This window comes from Solea solea, chromosome 19, assembly GCF_958295425.1.
Source record: "Solea solea chromosome 19, fSolSol10.1, whole genome shotgun sequence".
NCBI classification, from domain to species: domain Eukaryota; kingdom Metazoa; phylum Chordata; class Actinopteri; order Pleuronectiformes; family Soleidae; genus Solea; species Solea solea.
The window spans coordinates 5,062,777-5,081,345 of record NC_081152.1 but is presented as its reverse complement, the minus strand read 5'-3'; the positions used below and the strand labels follow the sequence as shown (position 1 = coordinate 5,081,345).

Here is an 18,569-nt window from a genome sequence, read left to right as displayed (position 1 = left end):
CAATGTTAAGTTTTCCCACCAATTTGTCTCTGGCGCCCTGAGTCGAAATGAAATGGCCTGTCACCTCCAAAATGGTGGCGCTAATTGTGACCCAGTTTTCGGCGCTGAACACGCTCCTCATGCAAAGTTCAGCACACAAGAATGTCATTGTCCAATTGACCAGTAAACATTGAGGGACCAGGGGCTGGCAGCTGCTTTGCATTTGCACCACGCCTGTGTTTTGCATGGACATTTGCTTTTTTTCTGCACAAGCCACGCACATATGGTGCAGGCAGGCAGGCAGGCAGGCAAGTAGGTAGGAAGGTATTTTATTCATCCTCTTAAGGAAATTCCAAAACAGACATTTCTATTTTTATCGGCTCCAGTCTGTCTATGAAAAACACGTTTTTCTGTCTACAACAGAAAAACATGGCAACAAGTGTCCGTGTGAACTCAAACCTTCTCGTCTCTACACCTTCACCTAGTATGTCCATTATAAGGTAATGCCCTGGCACACTACTTGCATTTCTGAATAATGCTTTGAAATAATGAAACATAAATAACAACTTGAGTTCTGAGGCCAGATGCCAAAAACAACTCTGGCACAGCTGTGGTGTAAAGGAGCGGGAGTGCAGTGCAGAGGGGGATTGTGGGAGTTGATTTAACAGACACGCAGAGCTGCAAGACAACTCTAATCTGATGGAAGAGGAATAATGGCAATAATTGCTCCGTCTCCGAGCACGCTGGCCTCTGCCTGCCTGGCTGGTCTTGAACATCATGTGATAGAAGAGCTGGGCTGTACAGTCTGATCCAATGTTGGCTCTGAAACCTCTTGAACAGCAGCGAACCTTAAAGATTAATATTCTCTGCATGTTGCAGCTTGTTCACATTACTGTTTTCTAATTACTTATTTACTTTAATTAAATTTCATTAAGTGATATATAGTACATGGACATGTTTTTGGCTCCAATTTGTTCAGGATTTAAAACTGTTGTAGGATTTCTATTATATACTGTAAATAGAGTACTTAGGTATATACTGTACTGTAAAATAGCAAATGTGTCATTAGAATAACTTTAATCTAATTAATTAAAACATATCCCTGTGCAACGTTGTGGCTTACACGTGTTAATATTCCTGCAGTTGTGAATAAATGCCATCGCTAGGACGCTTGGTAGTTTGATTGCACAATTTAGCAAGGTAGACTCTCCTTGATGATGAAAATGACAAACAGTACAAAGTTTAAATAATAAAGTACATAGTAGGATAAATAGAGTTGGCCCATTTACAATAATAATAGGGTTGGACTCTAAATTTTAGCTGGGTAACATTTAGGGAGCGCCTACAAAATCTTGACTATAATGAGTTGACATAGACATAAAACTCCTAAATTCTTTGTTTGATTTACGCCAGTTTTGATTGAAGTTTAATAAATGTATACAGCTCAATATGAGAGTGTATATGTGCAGTGCAGGCTCTTTAATGAAACCTACAACATCACAGCTCATGACTTTCACTCTCACTTCCGAATCATTACCTTCTCTTTGTTGGCTCTGAGTGTTTTTCCACTGCTGAGGGTAATCCATGTTGGCCATAGCCTGGGTGATCTGCTCATCCAGTTGTCGGAGATCTGCTTCATGGCCTCTACTTTCTCTGAGTTGCACATCATCGTCATCACCCTCATCGCGATGTAACCATCCAGCAGAGAGCTCCTCATCAGCCGACTGCACCCACACCGGAAACCTCTTCAGGACTTCTTGGTAGCTCTGGGGCCCGAGCTGGTCCCTGTGTGCACTCAGGTACTCTGCTGCTGTCTGGGCAACATCACTGACGTATTCAAGAGATGCTTCACCCTCACATGGCTCGACTTGGCCCTCTGTGCAAAAGTAGGAAGCAACGGAGGCAACTTCCACAAGGTCATGACCTATGAAAGATGGAACAATCACAATGTTTACTTAGGTCCATTTGGAAATTCACAACCTCACACTCCAACCACGATGAAGAAACGACATACAAAAATATATTACTGGTCATGTGGCCCAGGCGGATTGCCAGACACAGAGAGAGGATGGTTTCCATGAATCAAATTAATTTTAAAAAATAATGACAAATGTAACATGTTTCATCCCCCGAAGAAAGCCGCTTTTCGTCATTTCAGGTACGCAAAAGACAAAGTTAAGGTGAAACGGAAAGTACGTTTTAACGTAGGTTTTCGTTTACAGATCTTATTCATGTTTTGGCTACAAAGAACCAGCAAGGAACTGAAAGCTGGTAACTGCATCATCATTTTTAAATGTCTCAAATTCTGCCCGTGCACACACAAAACACAACTGGAGCCAGCGGCACTTTTAATTGTCATTGTTTTCAGGGCGTGAAAACAGCAGGCTAGTGTTGACAGCAGGCTTATCAAGGACAGACTTTATGCATTTGTAAAAGAAAAAACCCTATGGTAGCTTGATGGGATATAATATGTCTCCAGGGTCACTGATCATTGTCATGGAATTCTGCTGTTGGAGATTGTGAGACAATGACAGGTAAAATAACGAAACCTACCGGGAACTGTGAAGCGAAGTGTGAGCCCATCATCTCCTCTTTTTGCTGTGGTCACATGTGTGAGTCTCGAACCTTGAACGACGATGTAAAACTCTGCATCTTCAGGAGCGCTGGCTTGCAGTTTTACACTGGCCTCCATTTGCCCCTGAGATTAGAAAAAGAGAAAAATCGGCTTTTACAACACAACCACAATAGACGTTTCCTCATGAATATGAGGACTGTTTCAAGGGTAAACCATCACAGATTTCAAATTTAAAATAACATTTCACTGTCACATTCAAATAGCTCCAGGTAAAGCTGGAAATAATAGCAGGCAGATTCTTTTTTGGAAGCAAAATGTTTTTTTCCCATTGATTTCACAAAGTTCACTTTAATTTGGGTGGAAGACAGAGAAATGGGGCAGCAAGAGGAAAAAATTAAGAATGAAGAGAGCCACTACTCATTTTCTCACAATGGGGGAGAGTCTGCACCCTACTGAGCGTTCATGATCCACCTCTATAATGAGTTCATTATTTCTGTTCAATCATTGACCTTGTTTCTATTGACCTCATATAAACTCAAAGACCCACCTAACTTTTACAGTATAATTTTAAACTTTAACTTAAAGTACATGACATTTAAAGTACTTCATTATCAAAAGTAATTTTCTGATGTAAAATGTACTTAATTCTTCGAAGTAAAAGTGAGGAGTGAGTAGAACTGAGCGACGGTAGCTCAGTGATAGAGTGAGTTGTCTTTCAACTGGAAGGTTGCAGGTTTGATCCCCGGCTCTGCTAGTCTATATGCCGATGTGTCCTTGGGCAAGACACTTAACCCCACATCGCTCCTGACAGCTGTACCGGCAGTGCGTAAATGCTATGAAAGATGTGTGATAGAAAATGCACTGCACATAGATGTGTCCTATGAATGTGTGAGTGAAAGGGTGAATGGCAAAACTGTAGTGTAAAGACTAGAAATGCACTATATAAATACAGACAATTACCAACGCTTCTTCTTCTGATTATATTTGGTAGTAATGAAGATAAGCTAAGGGAAATGTGTTGGAGTAAATGTAAAAGCTGCTAGAAATATAAAGAAATGAATCATGTGCTTAAGTACAGTAACAAAGTATTTGTACAAGAGAGACTCCTATCAGCAGAAATGACATTCTATGAGATACAAAAACAACTAATGAATTGCAAAATAATAGAATTTTAAACATATGATATATGAAATGTTTTGTCTGACAGACCCTTTTTTTAAAGACATGGTCTCACATTAACCAGTGCATGTTGTATTCACGAACAAACAACATGGAGTTTTTGTTGCTCGCAATACAATATATTAAGATGGATGACCCAAAGATAGAAACCACAGGGTTTACTTCAACTCCTCAGGTCTGTCCTTCCTCCAGAGACTGAACTTTCACAGAGGGTTAGCTCACAGAACACCTTTCAAAGGATCACATACTTGAAGTTCCATGCTTGTGCAATCTTATCTTCTGTTTTCTCGTGCTCAGCTTGGGGCTTTATCTTGGGATTTATGGGCCATCCTTAATTCGCTCTGATTGTGAACACTTTCGGCGAAGTCATTCATCACGTTTAAATGTACAGCGGCTACATTTTCTTCACTTAAAAAAAAAAAAGACATTGTGTATCAATTTCTTCATTCCTGTAACAGTTCATATCACGTAAATATGATGGAACTGAGGCCTACGCAGGTGACAATTACAGTTTTGAGTTTGCACGGATTAAACGTAATCTACATTATTATACATAAGCAGGACTAAGTGTCTATATCCACGCGAGCAGCTCCATGAGGCTGTACTTAAACACAGCAGAGCTTTGAGTTAAATGCTAACGTAAGCATAATAACAATCTCACAGTGATAAGGCATCAATGCTGATGTTCTGATTGAAATGTCTTTACTTTCAGTATTTATACTTTTAGTATTATTTTTGCAGCAAACCCTCATAAAAAAGGGTTCATTCTTCTTGATTTGGTGACTGAAGAAGTATAAAGTATGTAAGTGTAACTAAAATTGATGGAAAGGTCAATTGACTTCTATTGATATTTAATTTCTGGTATAATTAAAAAGAAAACAAGGGATTTTCTGTATGTTAGGGCAATTGTCTTGGACTAGCTTCTACGTAGGGTAAAGGAGTACATGATGTTACTTTCGAGACGTAATTAAAGATCCAGACCTCACCACACAACCTCATTAGGAAAGACCATATGCTCCTGGTAAACCAATCAATCAGTGTTAATGTAAAGTCTACAGTTCTGTCTCTGGGAATATTTAAAGATTTGCGTTATTAAATCCAGTATGAAGTGACTCAGAGGCAGAAATGCATCCATCTCAAGTGTTTGAGAGCGATAAAACAGGTCTGACTCAAACTGCAGCTTCTCAGCTTGTTACTGGCACTAAGTGGTTCGCTGCAGGATCACTTAGCGCACACACTGTTAATGTTATCACTGATTGTTTTTCCACCTAATGAAAAGATAACACTTCGGCCATCGGACGCCGTTGTTTGTGCAGCCAGTCCGGATTTCTTACAAGGGATCAAAGAGAATTAGCATTTGGAAATAGAAGAAATAAAAGATTCCCTTTATGTGGCATAATTCCTTCAACGAAATAAAAGCAGTAAGCCGTAAAGGACCTTTGGTTTTCCATTTTTCTGCATCAATTTCATGTCAGTTAGCGTTTGTATTATCACTTTAAGAGCCATATTCTGAAGAATCAATCACATAAAGAAGCTTTATCCATATACTGTATTTGGTATTTTTTCTACATTGTCTCCCAGCAATTTGATTTACAATATGTGTATGATACAAGAACATGTGTGACCACTACGTTCTCATTTCTTTTGATTTTGTTTTCAGTCCTCGGAGGGTGCTGTAGGTCTTGTTTATTTGCCCCACCAGTCTGCAACAGCCTCAGACATTATTGCTTCTCACCAGCACAATGTGATCAGAGAGAATTTGCTTGATCATAACTGTATGGGCTGTGCCTGAGAGAAGGGGAAGGTGGATGGCTGGGAGGTGATAAGATGACAGACTGATGTGATCTATGGCCTTTTCTCTTTGGCGTCATCATGACACAGCCTGATCCAGTAACAATGAAATATTCAGCACCATGTGGTTTGACCTCATGCCTCCCATATGGGCAGTTTTCAGGCAGTCAATCATACTATGTTAATTATGGAACACAAACAAATGAGGAGGTTTCTCACAGATGGCATAGCTTGATACAAATCTACAACCGTGCTATGCAGGATTACCTCAATATGGCACAATAATAGGTGGACATTTCATTTAACGGTGGTTTTAATTAAAAGAAACAAATTGGATGATACAACAGTGGCATGATTATGTAATCTACATGTGTTGTTGTCTAACCAGTGGGGAAAAACAACATCAGATCTGCTGCCTGTTGTCTCCAGGAAACCAGCAGTCATCGACTCTACGGCTCTTTGCCACGATCTCCTGAGTACGACGCGTAAGTGACGTCAGGGGACTAAGATCTCTGCCACTGCAACAACAAAAACAGCTCCAATAACAGCGAGTGAGAAGAAAGCTTTGATGTCAGCAGGGACACGCAGTATTCTCTGTTTCAAATTTAACATTTTCACAGTGTAGTTTTAGTCAAGGGACTGGCATGCATGGCATGTCATTATCATTTGGAACAGGCCAGACCTCATATTATTACAGTTAGTATAAGGCTACAATCAGAGCACGAGCTCAGATGTGTCTCGCATGTAAATGTGCCTGTCCTCGTGAACAGCACACAAACACTGTACATTTTTACATTTGTCATCAACAACAACAGAGGCCTCGTATTTGAGGGAGATATGAAGGATAAGATGTACCTATATGGATCCGCACAGGGGAAAGTCTGTCTGTGAAACCAGAATTTGTGGATGAGATTTAGCTCCATGGCTAGAGCCATGGTTCTCAAACTGTGGTACATGTACCACTAGTGGTACGTGAGCTTCCTCTGGTGGTACTTGTGAGGAAAATCGGAAAAAAACTGCTCTACTGTACATACCAGGGTATGTGATCTCGGCCAATTTACACCACTGTATTTTAAACGTTAGCTCAACATTTTCTCAGGTAGTACTTGGTATAAAACGTTTGAGAGTCCCTACTCGAGAGGATGACACTCTCCTCCATTGATGATGTCAACACTACGCATTCATATAGGCAAAAAGCAGCATAGATTCTGGCCACATGTCGGATATATAGTTGATCTTGTAACGTAAACAGAAAGGACACATATCTGATTTAATGATATGCATGGTGTGAGAGTGAATGGTTGTTTGTCTCTATGTGGCCCTCCGATGGACTGGAGGGAACTGTCCAGGGTGTGCCCCGCCTATTGTCAGCTGAGATTGGCAGAGCCCCCCCATATTTGTATAGCGCCGAATCACAACTTACATTACCTCAAGGCACTGTACATAGACCACATCACCGAGAGCAGAGAAACTCAACAATTCACACAATGAGTAAGCACTAGGCATCAGTGGAAAGAAAAGCCAATATCGGCTGATACCGATAATGTGCCGATAATAAAAACACACAACGGACATCAGCCCCTTCAGCAACAACAGTTAAACATGTAAAAGACACAAGCGAGGAAATCAGTGCAGCAGACTCTCTGTTCTCATAGTCTGCTCAAGCACATACCTCTGATTTAATCTTCTGTGCAAATGAGATACTAATACCCAGTGCACATGTCAGAAAAGGCTGTCAGTAAAAGTGGCACTGACACTTCACATCAAAGAAGGGGGCTGCCGACGATAGATGTATTGTTACATAATAAAATACCGAGGAGAATTTGGTTTCAGTAATAGTTATGAAGCTTAATCTCGGTATTTTCAGTCTGCCGTTAATGACAGACTGGATTATCACTAGGTTGAGGTTTTCTTTTGGTTCCGCTTGTGAAAAGCATGGTAAACACAATCGCTACAGCACTTAAAGGAAAAATAAGTCAGAGAAAATATCTCACAGGCATAAAGTGACTGTCTATCAGCATCAAACTGCAAACTGAGCAAACACAGTACAACAAAGGTACAGCTAATCTACCTCCATTTGTGCTTTTCTGAGATAACAGTGGCTGTAAAGAAATAAAAAGCGTCTACTGACTCACTGTAGCCCAGGGTTAGGATCAAAGGCTCATAATAATAATAATAATAGAAGCATTAATTCACTCTGATTGTGGACACTTTCGGCAAAGTCATTCATCACGTTTAAATGTATAGTTTAACAGGTTTTTGTTTGTATTATTTGTGGATAGTAAGTAATGAAAATTTTAAATAGTAAAATTAAGAATTCAATTAACAACATCAGTTTTTTTCCAACCTGGGTCTTTTGTTTATAAATGGCTGTGTGTAGATGATTGCTATTTTCAGAAACTTTTTGAAATGGGTCACCTCTGTAAGCAGCCGCAGGATGGTGTCAGTGGCAGGGGGGGGTCAACTGCTACAGGACATGGCTTTTTTATTATTATTATTATTTTGCTGATAAAAGGCTTTCCAGAGCTTTGTAACTGTACAGCAACTAATTCTCCCTGCTCTGACTGTTGCTAAAATAAACAACCACAATGTTTACGACAGATATCGCAATTGCAATTTGATTTATGATCATGTTTTTAAGTCAATTGAACAGATTTGAAACATGTTGAAGCATCGCCACACAAGGCACCATCAAAACATGAACTATACTCATAAAGATAGGAATGACCATGACTTGAACAATCGAAATTAAAGTTTTAACAATGGTTAAGATATGCTGCATAACATGTATCCTGAATTGCAGCCTCCAAACTCCTCTCAACAACTCTTTTTTATCTCACACTCATGTTTCCATCTTTGTCTTAATTCCTGCAACAACAAGTCTCACAAGGCCTCTTGTTGAGTGAGACCGATGGTGGAAATGCTCTACTGGACCGATTCCAAAAAGAGTTTTCAAGTGCAATTTAACATTCTCCTTTAAGACTTTTCCGAGTCTAAATCCGACATGACAGCCAGGGGAAATCCTTGCTGTCACGACAGTGAGGAAAGGACGAGTGACAAAGAAAGGCAGAGTGGATAGGTCAGGGATTCATCCTTCAACAACATGACCCCAAACATTACAGAACAGAAACATACCACAGTTTTCAATAAAAGAAGACTCTCCACTCTCCTGTCTCCAAAATTTAACAAAGCTGGTTTGGGCTGAACTGGTCAGTCAAGTGAAAGCAAAGAAAAACTACAAGTGCAACACATTTGTGTGACAAACCTCCTACAAACTAAATATGTGATTCTATTATTTAATATTTGACTAAATTAGATTTGAGTGACATAAAAGTGTGTTTTGCTGCTGGATGAGTCAAAATACTTTATTAAATTTAGCCCAACAAGGACATTCCAAGAGTCCTTCCGTGATTTACTTTTAGAAACACTGAAATTGATAAGTTATATAAAGTTAAAGCTTTTGTTGTTGTAATGTTATTATTCTGTCTCTGCTGGGTCTGCATGAACGACATAACTTTATTTGTATAGGCATTCCTTCATTTGAAAAGCAGCTCGTTCAAGCAGAACTCTCAGACCTGACTGAGGGAGTGTTTCTGTGTATACAGCAGCAGCGCAGGGGGCAGCATTTATCCCCTCAAACTTTTTCTGAGCAGTGGAAGTCACTTTTGAAACTTTAAGTGAGTGTTTCTTTGTGTGTTCAGTCCATCTGTCCATATTACTAATCACTTCCAGCCGCACAGGAATGTCGCCAGGCGACACGAGATCTAAACGCTGCTATACTGAGAAATACAAAGAGACTTGAGTGGAGCTGTTTGCACATGTGCATACATGGCCCACAGGTGTGTTCATACGAGCTATGTTTACGTTACAAATGTCCGCATTCTGAGAAGATTTGTCCCTATTGGAATTTACAATCCCATTATTTACATGTATGTATTAAATTACCTGATTGTCTTTTTATTGTCTAAGTAGAATCAGCTTCCATAGTAATCAAACATTGCATGTGCCCTCACTGTCCGCTATCAATGTCATTTTCCTCCTCTTCCACGGCTGTGACTATTGTGCCTGTTCATTGTTCTTTATTTTGGAATGAAAATACAGCAGTAACAAAACGGAAGTAGGTCACATTTACGTGGCTCAGACACGTGATAGCACCAAACCAGGAAGTCATGATCTGTTTATATGAGCAACGATCGGCATACTTTCCAGTAGTGGCAATTTCTCACAAGGAGTTTGCTCTCATTTGTATTTTCTTATATCTTTTGGATGTTTCAGTACTGGCTGATTGGTTTGCAGCCCAATGCAGAAATGGGCGGATGATGAAATGAATGTCACGCAGACCCTGGTGGACCTCTGCACACTTGTGGACCTGGAAACTATGACCCGGCCCTTCATCAGACTTGTGTGAACTCATTTGAGATCGGTTTGAATGCAACGGACATGTATTTACATTTTAAAGTCATGCAGTACAGTTTTAAATCCAATAACAGCAGAGTAAACTGAGGTGCTCCAAAATGTTTGAGCAGTCCTTCACACACCTGGACGACAGAACGACTTTGACATGAAGTCCTGCACTGGAGTGCAATAAAAACCTCATTAAACACGGGAACTCGCACACGTTCTGTCTGCAACTGAATGCAGCCATTTATCCATTGATCTGGCCTAACAGTATCTCCTATGGGTCTGACACTGTGCTGTACGTGTGGAGGTGCACCATAAAACTTCACCAGGCGTGTTACAATAACAGCTTTATGTCACAGCAGTGCACCATGGCTTGCCCACACAAAGGCCGGCATTGAAATCTGGATCTCATTCAGCAGTGAGAGTTGCTCCTGTTGAGCTGTGACCTGAGAGGGTGGAGACGCCACTTCCTCTTAATGGAGAGGTGTATGGGTGTGCGTGAAACAGCCTACAATGACTCACATGCCCGGGTTTTTGGAGCACTCCTCAATCAGTCGTGCAGAAGCAAAGGTTCAGGAGGGAGCCTCCCACACCGTGTCTAAAAGTGGTGACACAGCAAAACATGCCGACACTCTGCTTACCAGAAATCTGGCACCGCTTCAATGACTGGCCCACCCACGATTTCATGCAGACGGGAGAAGAGGGGTGAGAGAGAGAGAGAGAAAGAGAGAAGGAGACATATAGAGAGGGAGAACGATGGGGGATATGGAGGATAGAAAAGAGAAAGGAGGACAGATGGAAGAAATGAAAGTAACTGCACGAAACGGACTTCTACGGCGTCAAAAAATGGTTTAAAATAATAATTCAAACACACCTGTACACTTTCCAAAAGAAAAATGTGTATATTTATAAAAATCGGGCACGTATAGTCCTTAAAAAGCCAAGAAACAAATGGGCTTATACTTTTTTTTCTGGCTTCCCTGTTTCCTCTGTGCAGGCTTTTCGAGGGTCTTGTCAGTTGGTGAACAGTCTCTGTAAGGCTGGGCTTCCCCAGGGACTGAAAGCCTCCTGGATTGTGTTTCACCTATGACACAGGGCTTGCCAGTCAACTACTGCACAGACGGAGAATCAGTACTGAGAGAGAAGCAAAAGGGGTGGTTGAAGAGAGGAACAAGAGTACTCTAATTCTGGTGAGAACAAAAAAAAAACAGAATTGGGTTTAAATGTGGGGGACTGATCCAGAGGAGCATTCACGGTTCATAGATTTCCCCGACCACTCCCAAAAATACCAAAACAGATCCCAGGAGAAAACCACCAGCACACAAGAGAATCATGTGTGTAACATTTGGGGAGGGTTTATTGTATATGTATATGTATATGTATATATATATACATATTTCATATATACATATATATATACATATTTCATATATACATATATATATGTATTTCTCTGTGTAAATATTTACTAACATGTTTAAAACATCAAGATGCCTTTTTCGTGATGTTATTGTGTTGATTCTTCATTCATTCCATTATAAGCTTCAGGTTTATTTTCGCGATTAATCACTGAGGGGAATCTTGGACTTTGTAAGGTTAAAGTAAGTGATTAAAATGTCCGATATTGATCAAAAACATAAACATTGTTATTCAGTAGTTGCTTCAGTACTAGGGATTCAACGTGGCCTAAAAGGTGTTTTAAATTTCAGCGTTGTGAAGGGACAACACTGCAACACTTCTACGTCGCTTAATACTCTTGGTAACAACAGGAAATGACCATGCAAATCGCCAATTAACAGATTTCTTCAACTTTCATTCAGTAGGAAAACTTGATCTTTAATTACCTGACATTTGGCTAATTTTAATCTTTTTGGATTTAAAAAACCCAGCCCTACCTCAGAATAATAATTTTCCTTAAGGAATGGGTCTTGCTTTACAGGGGCTGCCATCTTGTACTGCCATTTTTCTACAAACAAACCAGCCAGAGCTTGTGTTTCATGTTTTGAATTGGTAAACAAATGGAAACAAATGGCTCCACCCACATACACCTGATGCATAAACCAATGAAGAAGAGCAAGGGAACAGAAATAGCAGAATAGAAAAAGTGTCTACATCATTTCTAGAGTGTGAGGGTCACTGCAGCCACTGCACCTTTACGTAAAATAAGATAGGACTTACATATAGAGGCACCTCTCTTCTGTTCAACTCCATTTTCTCCCATCCGCCAGATACCTAGAGAGAAAATAGTCACATTACAATAGAGTAATAACAACCAAAACAATTTGACCTTTAACTTTAAGTGCATCTATTTGTGTAGTTTATAATTACAGAAGGGACAAATCCAATCCAATATGGACTTAAATTACTTACTGGATGATGATGAACTGATGTCACCATTCCAGAGTCCAAACTAGATTCAAAACGGAGTCATAGTCTGACGTCTTAATGAATTATGATTTCATTATGTACTGATTTCAGTGGGAGTTATGTAGCCGTTAAAAGAAAAACAAAATTTGAAATTTAAGAACAAACTGGAGCGTGAGCTTGGCAACGGGACCACTAAACAAAACTCCAGAGAACAGTCATCCAAAGGTAACAACTGGACTTTTCACCTCTGATCCAAGAGGCTTTCTCAGTTCTGAAGGTTGGTGGTGAAAGAGAACAGTTCATCCACTCCAGCTGACACAGAACATCTCACCACTTAACTGCTCAGTCTCATATAACATTACACAACAACGGCAATGATATTCAACAAAAACAAAGCTCTAGTATCAATATCAATCCAGGTTACAGCCAGTGAGTTGAGCTGTTCTGTTCAGGGAGTAAAGGCTAAATGATGATTATTTGAAAAGACGTAACAACAACAACAACAGTTGAGGTTATTTGGATGAGTTCAGACGAAAAACACCAAATACGATGCTGTGCTCTTACATCCTTTGGGTCACCGTGGTCAGCCACCACCAGCAGTGTCAGAGTCTTCAGGCACAACGCAAAGGAGGAGGAAAAAGAAACTGTATCTTCTGCAAAAACCTGATCTTCTGGTGACTTCACTCTCAGCTGTGAATAGTACATGACTTCAAAGCCGCACAGCGGTGTCTGCTCTGCGGGATGCACGGTGTCTAGACCAGGGGCTGGGAAGCTTTTTTTTTCTTCATTTTTATGATGTCCTCTGCAGGCTGTACATAAATACTGAACACATATATCACATTAAACTATACTAGACTATGCAATACAAAGGCATCGGTATTGTGAGGTGTCAGATGTGAGATGGTAGTGGTGGTGATGATGGTGTTTGTAGCCATCAGCCATTTAAAAACTGGTTTTCCCCACAGACTCGAAACCCTGCTTCATTTTTTAGTTCAACCAAATATAATTTTTTGTCCATTTCTCCTGGAAAGAGGGTATCATCAGGATTATAACATGTTACTCCTACGTGTGCATTCTTAATACTTTCTGCAGTCATGCACATACTGGCAACTAGGGCTGCAACTAAAGATTATTTTCATAATCGATTAATTTGTCAATTAACCTGGAAATTATAATGTTCTTGTTTTGCCCACGAAGCAAAATTATTGTTTTAATGATTTCTTTGTTATATGGAGCAGAGAAACCAGAAATGTGCTGAAAAAACACTCAAACCAATTATCAAATAGTTGACGGTTAATTAAGTAATTTATTAATAATCAATTTATCGTTGCAGCCCCACTGGCAAAACACTGTTCACATATACTGTTTCCACTGATATTGCACTTCCTTGTGTGTATATATCCTTACTTACTTTTTCCTTGTGATCAGGTGGCGGCACAGAGAAAGAATTTCCCTGCAGAGATAACTTGGTATTTTTTGCACATGACAATAAAGCCTTTGAATCCTTTGAATGTTATTTAGCCAAAAAGCTGTAAAAAAAAAAAAATTCTGCTAGAGAAGTCTTCTTATTCTCGCCTCTCATGTTGCTCATCAGACTGTTACCAGAGATGAGAATAAGATGTCTTGGCACGGAAATGTTGTCTACAGGGAAAGTCCCAAGTTAATGGGCCATTGGTTCCGAGCTTGCCCCATCACTGACCTTCTAGAAGCCACTTCAGAGCGCTTTCATTCATTAGTGTTGTATGTGGCTGTTTTGTTGAGTGGGATGTTTGACAGCCTCTTTGAACATATAAAACCTAAATGAACAGTCTGGAGGTTCGAGATCCTCCACCACTGGTCTGGACACTCATCTGCATGGGCTGTATTGTTCTGTAATTACACTGAGCCTGTTGCACATGTCAGATAATAGCTTACATTGACAGCATTGGGATAAAAACTAAAAATAGTGCATTGTTATATTTTTTGATACAAAATGGACACTAGTAAACTTATCATATCCAAATGTATGATCTGATATATTATAATATTTATAAAGTGGGCGAGAGTATAGGCATGTCATGCTTCAAAAAACTGACCCAAGTTTATATTTGATGCTGGTCATTACTGTTGAAGTTCAAATATCCCATAAAAGGTGACCACGAATGTATGATGGACACTTTCCACAATCCTCTGAATCTGGGTCAACATCATTTTATATTATTTGATGAAAATGAGCCTGTGAAGTGACACAACAGGCCAACAATAGGAACAGGATTTGGTGTCTTAAGTGTAAATCCAGTCCTATTAAAGTAATACACTGACTGATACTGTCCTCTGGGATTATCTAATGTCACTGTCATGTTTGTGTGCTGTAATATTAACATTTTATTGATACACGAGTGCAGCGCCAAAGGCCAGGGCGTCTTATACCTAGTTGTAAGCCTAATCATAACAATGGGTCTTTGGGGTTCTTTCTTCCATGTGCAGTTGGAGCAGGAACATGTCATAGTGTTGAGTAAACATTGTCCTTGCTTTGCAGGTTGCGACCTATTAGGTCAACAAAACGTGAATATTTTGGCAGCTGTTTGTTGACGTAAGGTTTAAAGACATAATCCCAATCCACATATTGAAGGACAGTGAGAACATCCATCTAGATTTGAGATTCCTGCAGCTCATCTGTGAGCAAAACTGAATGTAATGTGATCAGAAAACGCTAACAAAACACTGTGCATGCAAAGATGTGTCTGTAAGCCACGATTAAGGGTTGAGCTTTTCTACGATGTCACTGTCATTGTCCTCAGCCTTGACATTAGCCTTTGACATGTTCAGTCAGTGTGAATAAGAAACCTGAGCTGGCTGTTGGCCACGCACTCTAAAACAGGGCGTGAGAAAAGAGATTACACATAAACAAGAGAACACATGCTATCAAAAAGCATTTCAAAAAATGATTTTGACTTCTGTTAATGTGAGGCAAATACTTTTCAGACACCATCAACTTGATGACTTGATGTCCAGAGTTTTTTTTTAGGTGACGCATGATTAAATAATCTAATTTATCTCACATGACATGCTGCAATTAGTTATTGAGTTAGGGTGGGAGGGGGTTGTTATATAAAAATGGATATTTTTCTGCTTTTAGCTTCATTTATGTAAAAAAATAAATAATTTGTTACACACACTCTTGTATGTGAGGCATGGAGATAAATGTGGAACCAGTGTTTCTCATTACCTCTCAGAAGAATGTGTTCAACGCAATGATGACTAACGCCACAATGAGAATCACAGTCAATCAGCACAACAGAGTCACCATGACATCAAGTGCTGCAAAGGTGTTTCCTGCTGACTCCTTAATAATTGTATGATTACAGTAACATAGAGATATTGTCTCCTATTGTGGATACAGTTTTTTAGTGCAGCGAAAACTAATGGAAAACATTGGAAAATATGGAAATAACCAAAATCAGCTGCTTAAAATCTGGATACAGTTTACGATATCTTAAGATGTTCACCACTTTTTCTCAACGCTGAACAGTGTTTTTCGAATGGAAACTTGGAAACTGTTTTCCCTTCCAACCAAAGTCCATACGAAAAAATTGCGATTTTACATCACCGCACACACGAGTTTCTGATTTACTGCAGCCTCCATCACTGAGTTCAAATATATCATCTTGTGACTTTGACGTTTGAAATCCTTAATTCTGTTTTATGTAAGTGACACAAACTCACCAGATGAAGTAACAGTAGACCAGCAGTTCCCGTTTAAACACAAGTTAAAAACGATGATTTTCTCTTTGGATTTTTGGTGCAAGAGAGTGAGCAGTTCACAGACTTCCGTTTGCACACGCAAAAGACTGTCTATCAGTGAGGTAAAGCTGTGAATATGTTCTTAAAGTATAATAGACAGATTTTATTCAGTCGGCCTTTTGTTAAGAGGCTTAAATCTGTTTTTCTCTGACTCTACTGGCAGCCATGTTATCATTGAGACCAAGTGTCCAGGTCCCAGGCTGGTTCTCAGAAATGGTGGCGTGCTTAACGAAGTCATTGTTGATAATAAGTCAATACCTCATACAATAAAAAATTAATTATGATTATTAATAATAATAATAATAATAATAATTATATATATATATATATATATATATATATATATATACATATAGCACTGATTGATAACTTTACACAACTGGGACTCGACTGTCAACACTCAAACATATCCCTCAGAAACAATACAGCTGTCTTTCCCAAACATTTTACATGGAGACCCAAATTTTAAACTAGCGACAACAGTAAAGTTGTACTTAAAATAACTTTTCTGACTGTTTTTAACACCTACTATTATTTGAATGGAGAGACCAGAGATTTCCTGTTTGATTCGTGACAACTTCATGTTCGGCATGTTAAAATAGGGTTTTCTTCATGTGACCCATAGTTCATCCTTTCTTCATGTGACCCATAGTTGGGCTCATACCTACAACACTGTGCTGACTTCACTCATGTATCACACTATCAAATCCAGTCAGTGAAACAAATAAAAGCAACACAGTCGTGAAATGAAGTGACCACAGCACAGACACAGAGCACAGTTTGATAGAACAACAGACACTGAAACACCTCCAAACGCGACACAACACAGACTTTTTCCACGTTTTACCTGTGAACCTGAACGCACCAGCGGTGTTTGACCACATATACACTGAAGACAAAACGAAGCAACAGAAAACGAGGAGCAAAAGAACATGAACACAGTCGCGATAATGTCTCACACATCTCTACTGAACCTGTGTAAAGCTGTAGTTTACAGTTGTCAGCGTGTTGCCATTACCTGCTGCCGCTTCTCTCTCCTCTCCTCTCCGCACTCGGGGAAACTCAGAATCGATGAAAACGACTTTCTGCCTTCAAAAACTTTTCTCTGTAGTTCGATTCGCTTTCGCGATGGAGCTAATAACTCTTATTACACCTTTGTTACACATTACTATCGCGTCGCTCAGCTTCATCAGCCTCCTCCTCTTCCTCACAACAGCTACAGGACTCAGTCAGTCTGTTGCTGTTGCTGGGAGTCGGTTCGCAGGTGTCGCCAGAGTCGTTTCCCCTGTTTTTTTCCCTTCTTCTTCTTCTTCTTCGTCTCTCTCCAGCGGCCTGCTCTGCTTGTCCAGCCCCCTCTCTCGCGCACACACACACACACACACACACACATAGGACCTCCCATTCAGTACTGCTACAAACGTGCTGCAAAAACAAAAATGTCAAAACATCATAAGTTTAATATGAGTTATTTATGAAGATGACATAAAAGATGCAAAGGGAATTATTGTACCAATGGACAGTGCCGGCCCAAGATTTCATGGGGCCCTAAGCAGAACTTGATTTGGGGGGCCCCTCCCACCACCTCAGCACATGATAGAAATGTAATACTTTACATTGCAATAGTTATAGTTGTGTTATTTACACCAAACCACGCTTGTTATTTGCACTTTCGTTTTCAAAGTGAAACATTAAGTGTGGTGAAACTGAACTTGAATTAAACAAGTAAACCAGTTTACTTTTTTTTTTTTTTTGGTTTTTAAAACTTAGAAGAGATATGCAAATGTGCCCTTCTGCAGGGTCATCAGGGTTCAACTGCAATATAAAACCAGATAACTTGAGATAAACACGGCTGTATTAGGGCCAGCCAAAAAAAAAAAACCAGCAAAAAAAATAAATAAGAAAACCGGCACAAGGGGAAAAAGGAGGCAAAAAAAATCCGGCTGGCCCTAATACTCCTTCGTTTATATCTAAATCGTGTTTATCTCAAGTTATCTGGTTTTATTTTGCAGTTGAACCCTGATGAACAGTAAGTGCACATTTGCATATCTCTTGTGTTCTTTTATATGTTCAAATGTTTTTATTCTCCACACACTATTATTGGCTGCAGCTTAGTTCACTTATGCCTTAGGTCGACTGCGCCAAAGGAATCATGTAGCCATTGCAATATTTGTCGCAATATGGTTTTGAGGTTTTGCCTCATTTCGACTCAGCTTTATAGTGCACATTTAGGACTAGTGATCACGAAAAAATGACAGAAAAGGTCCTAGAGAGGAGATAAAATCATGTATTCCATGATGGTGCTGTACACTTCTATAAAACTCAATTAAGTAGGTTGCAAGTGATATAATATGTTAACTTGTACTTTTACATTTTTTATTGTGCAGCAGTATGTTAGCTGACACATGATATATAAATGTTAGTTTTTGCTGACAGTACACAGTAGTGTGCTGGATAAATAATATTCACCTCACTGTCTCTTCTCAACTGGACGCAA

At 39.6% G+C, this 18,569-nt stretch overlaps 1 protein-coding gene across 5 annotated transcripts in view; it reads right to left on the bottom strand.

Moving 5' to 3' along the window:
* The window catches only part of arhgef28a (Rho guanine nucleotide exchange factor (GEF) 28a), a 53,189-nt gene extending 35,819 nt beyond the window's left edge, over positions 1-17,370 (bottom strand). For 4 of the 5 annotated variants that reach the window (XM_058617526.1, XM_058617529.1, XM_058617528.1 and 1 more), the window contains exons 1-4: positions 17,094-17,370; positions 12,104-12,157; positions 2,533-2,677; positions 1,517-1,903 (exon numbers count right to left, since the gene is read on the bottom strand). In XM_058617526.1, coding sequence (XP_058473509.1) covers positions 1,517-1,903; positions 2,533-2,677; positions 12,104-12,136 — 565 coding nt within the window. In that variant the 5' untranslated portion in view covers positions 12,137-12,157; positions 17,094-17,370. Of the gene's footprint in view, positions 1-1,516; positions 1,904-2,532; positions 2,678-12,103; positions 12,158-13,703; positions 13,741-17,093 lie in introns of those variants that run through there. The other variant, XM_058617527.1, reaches the window with a different exon arrangement.
* Positions 17,371-18,569: the final 1,199 nt, after the last annotated feature.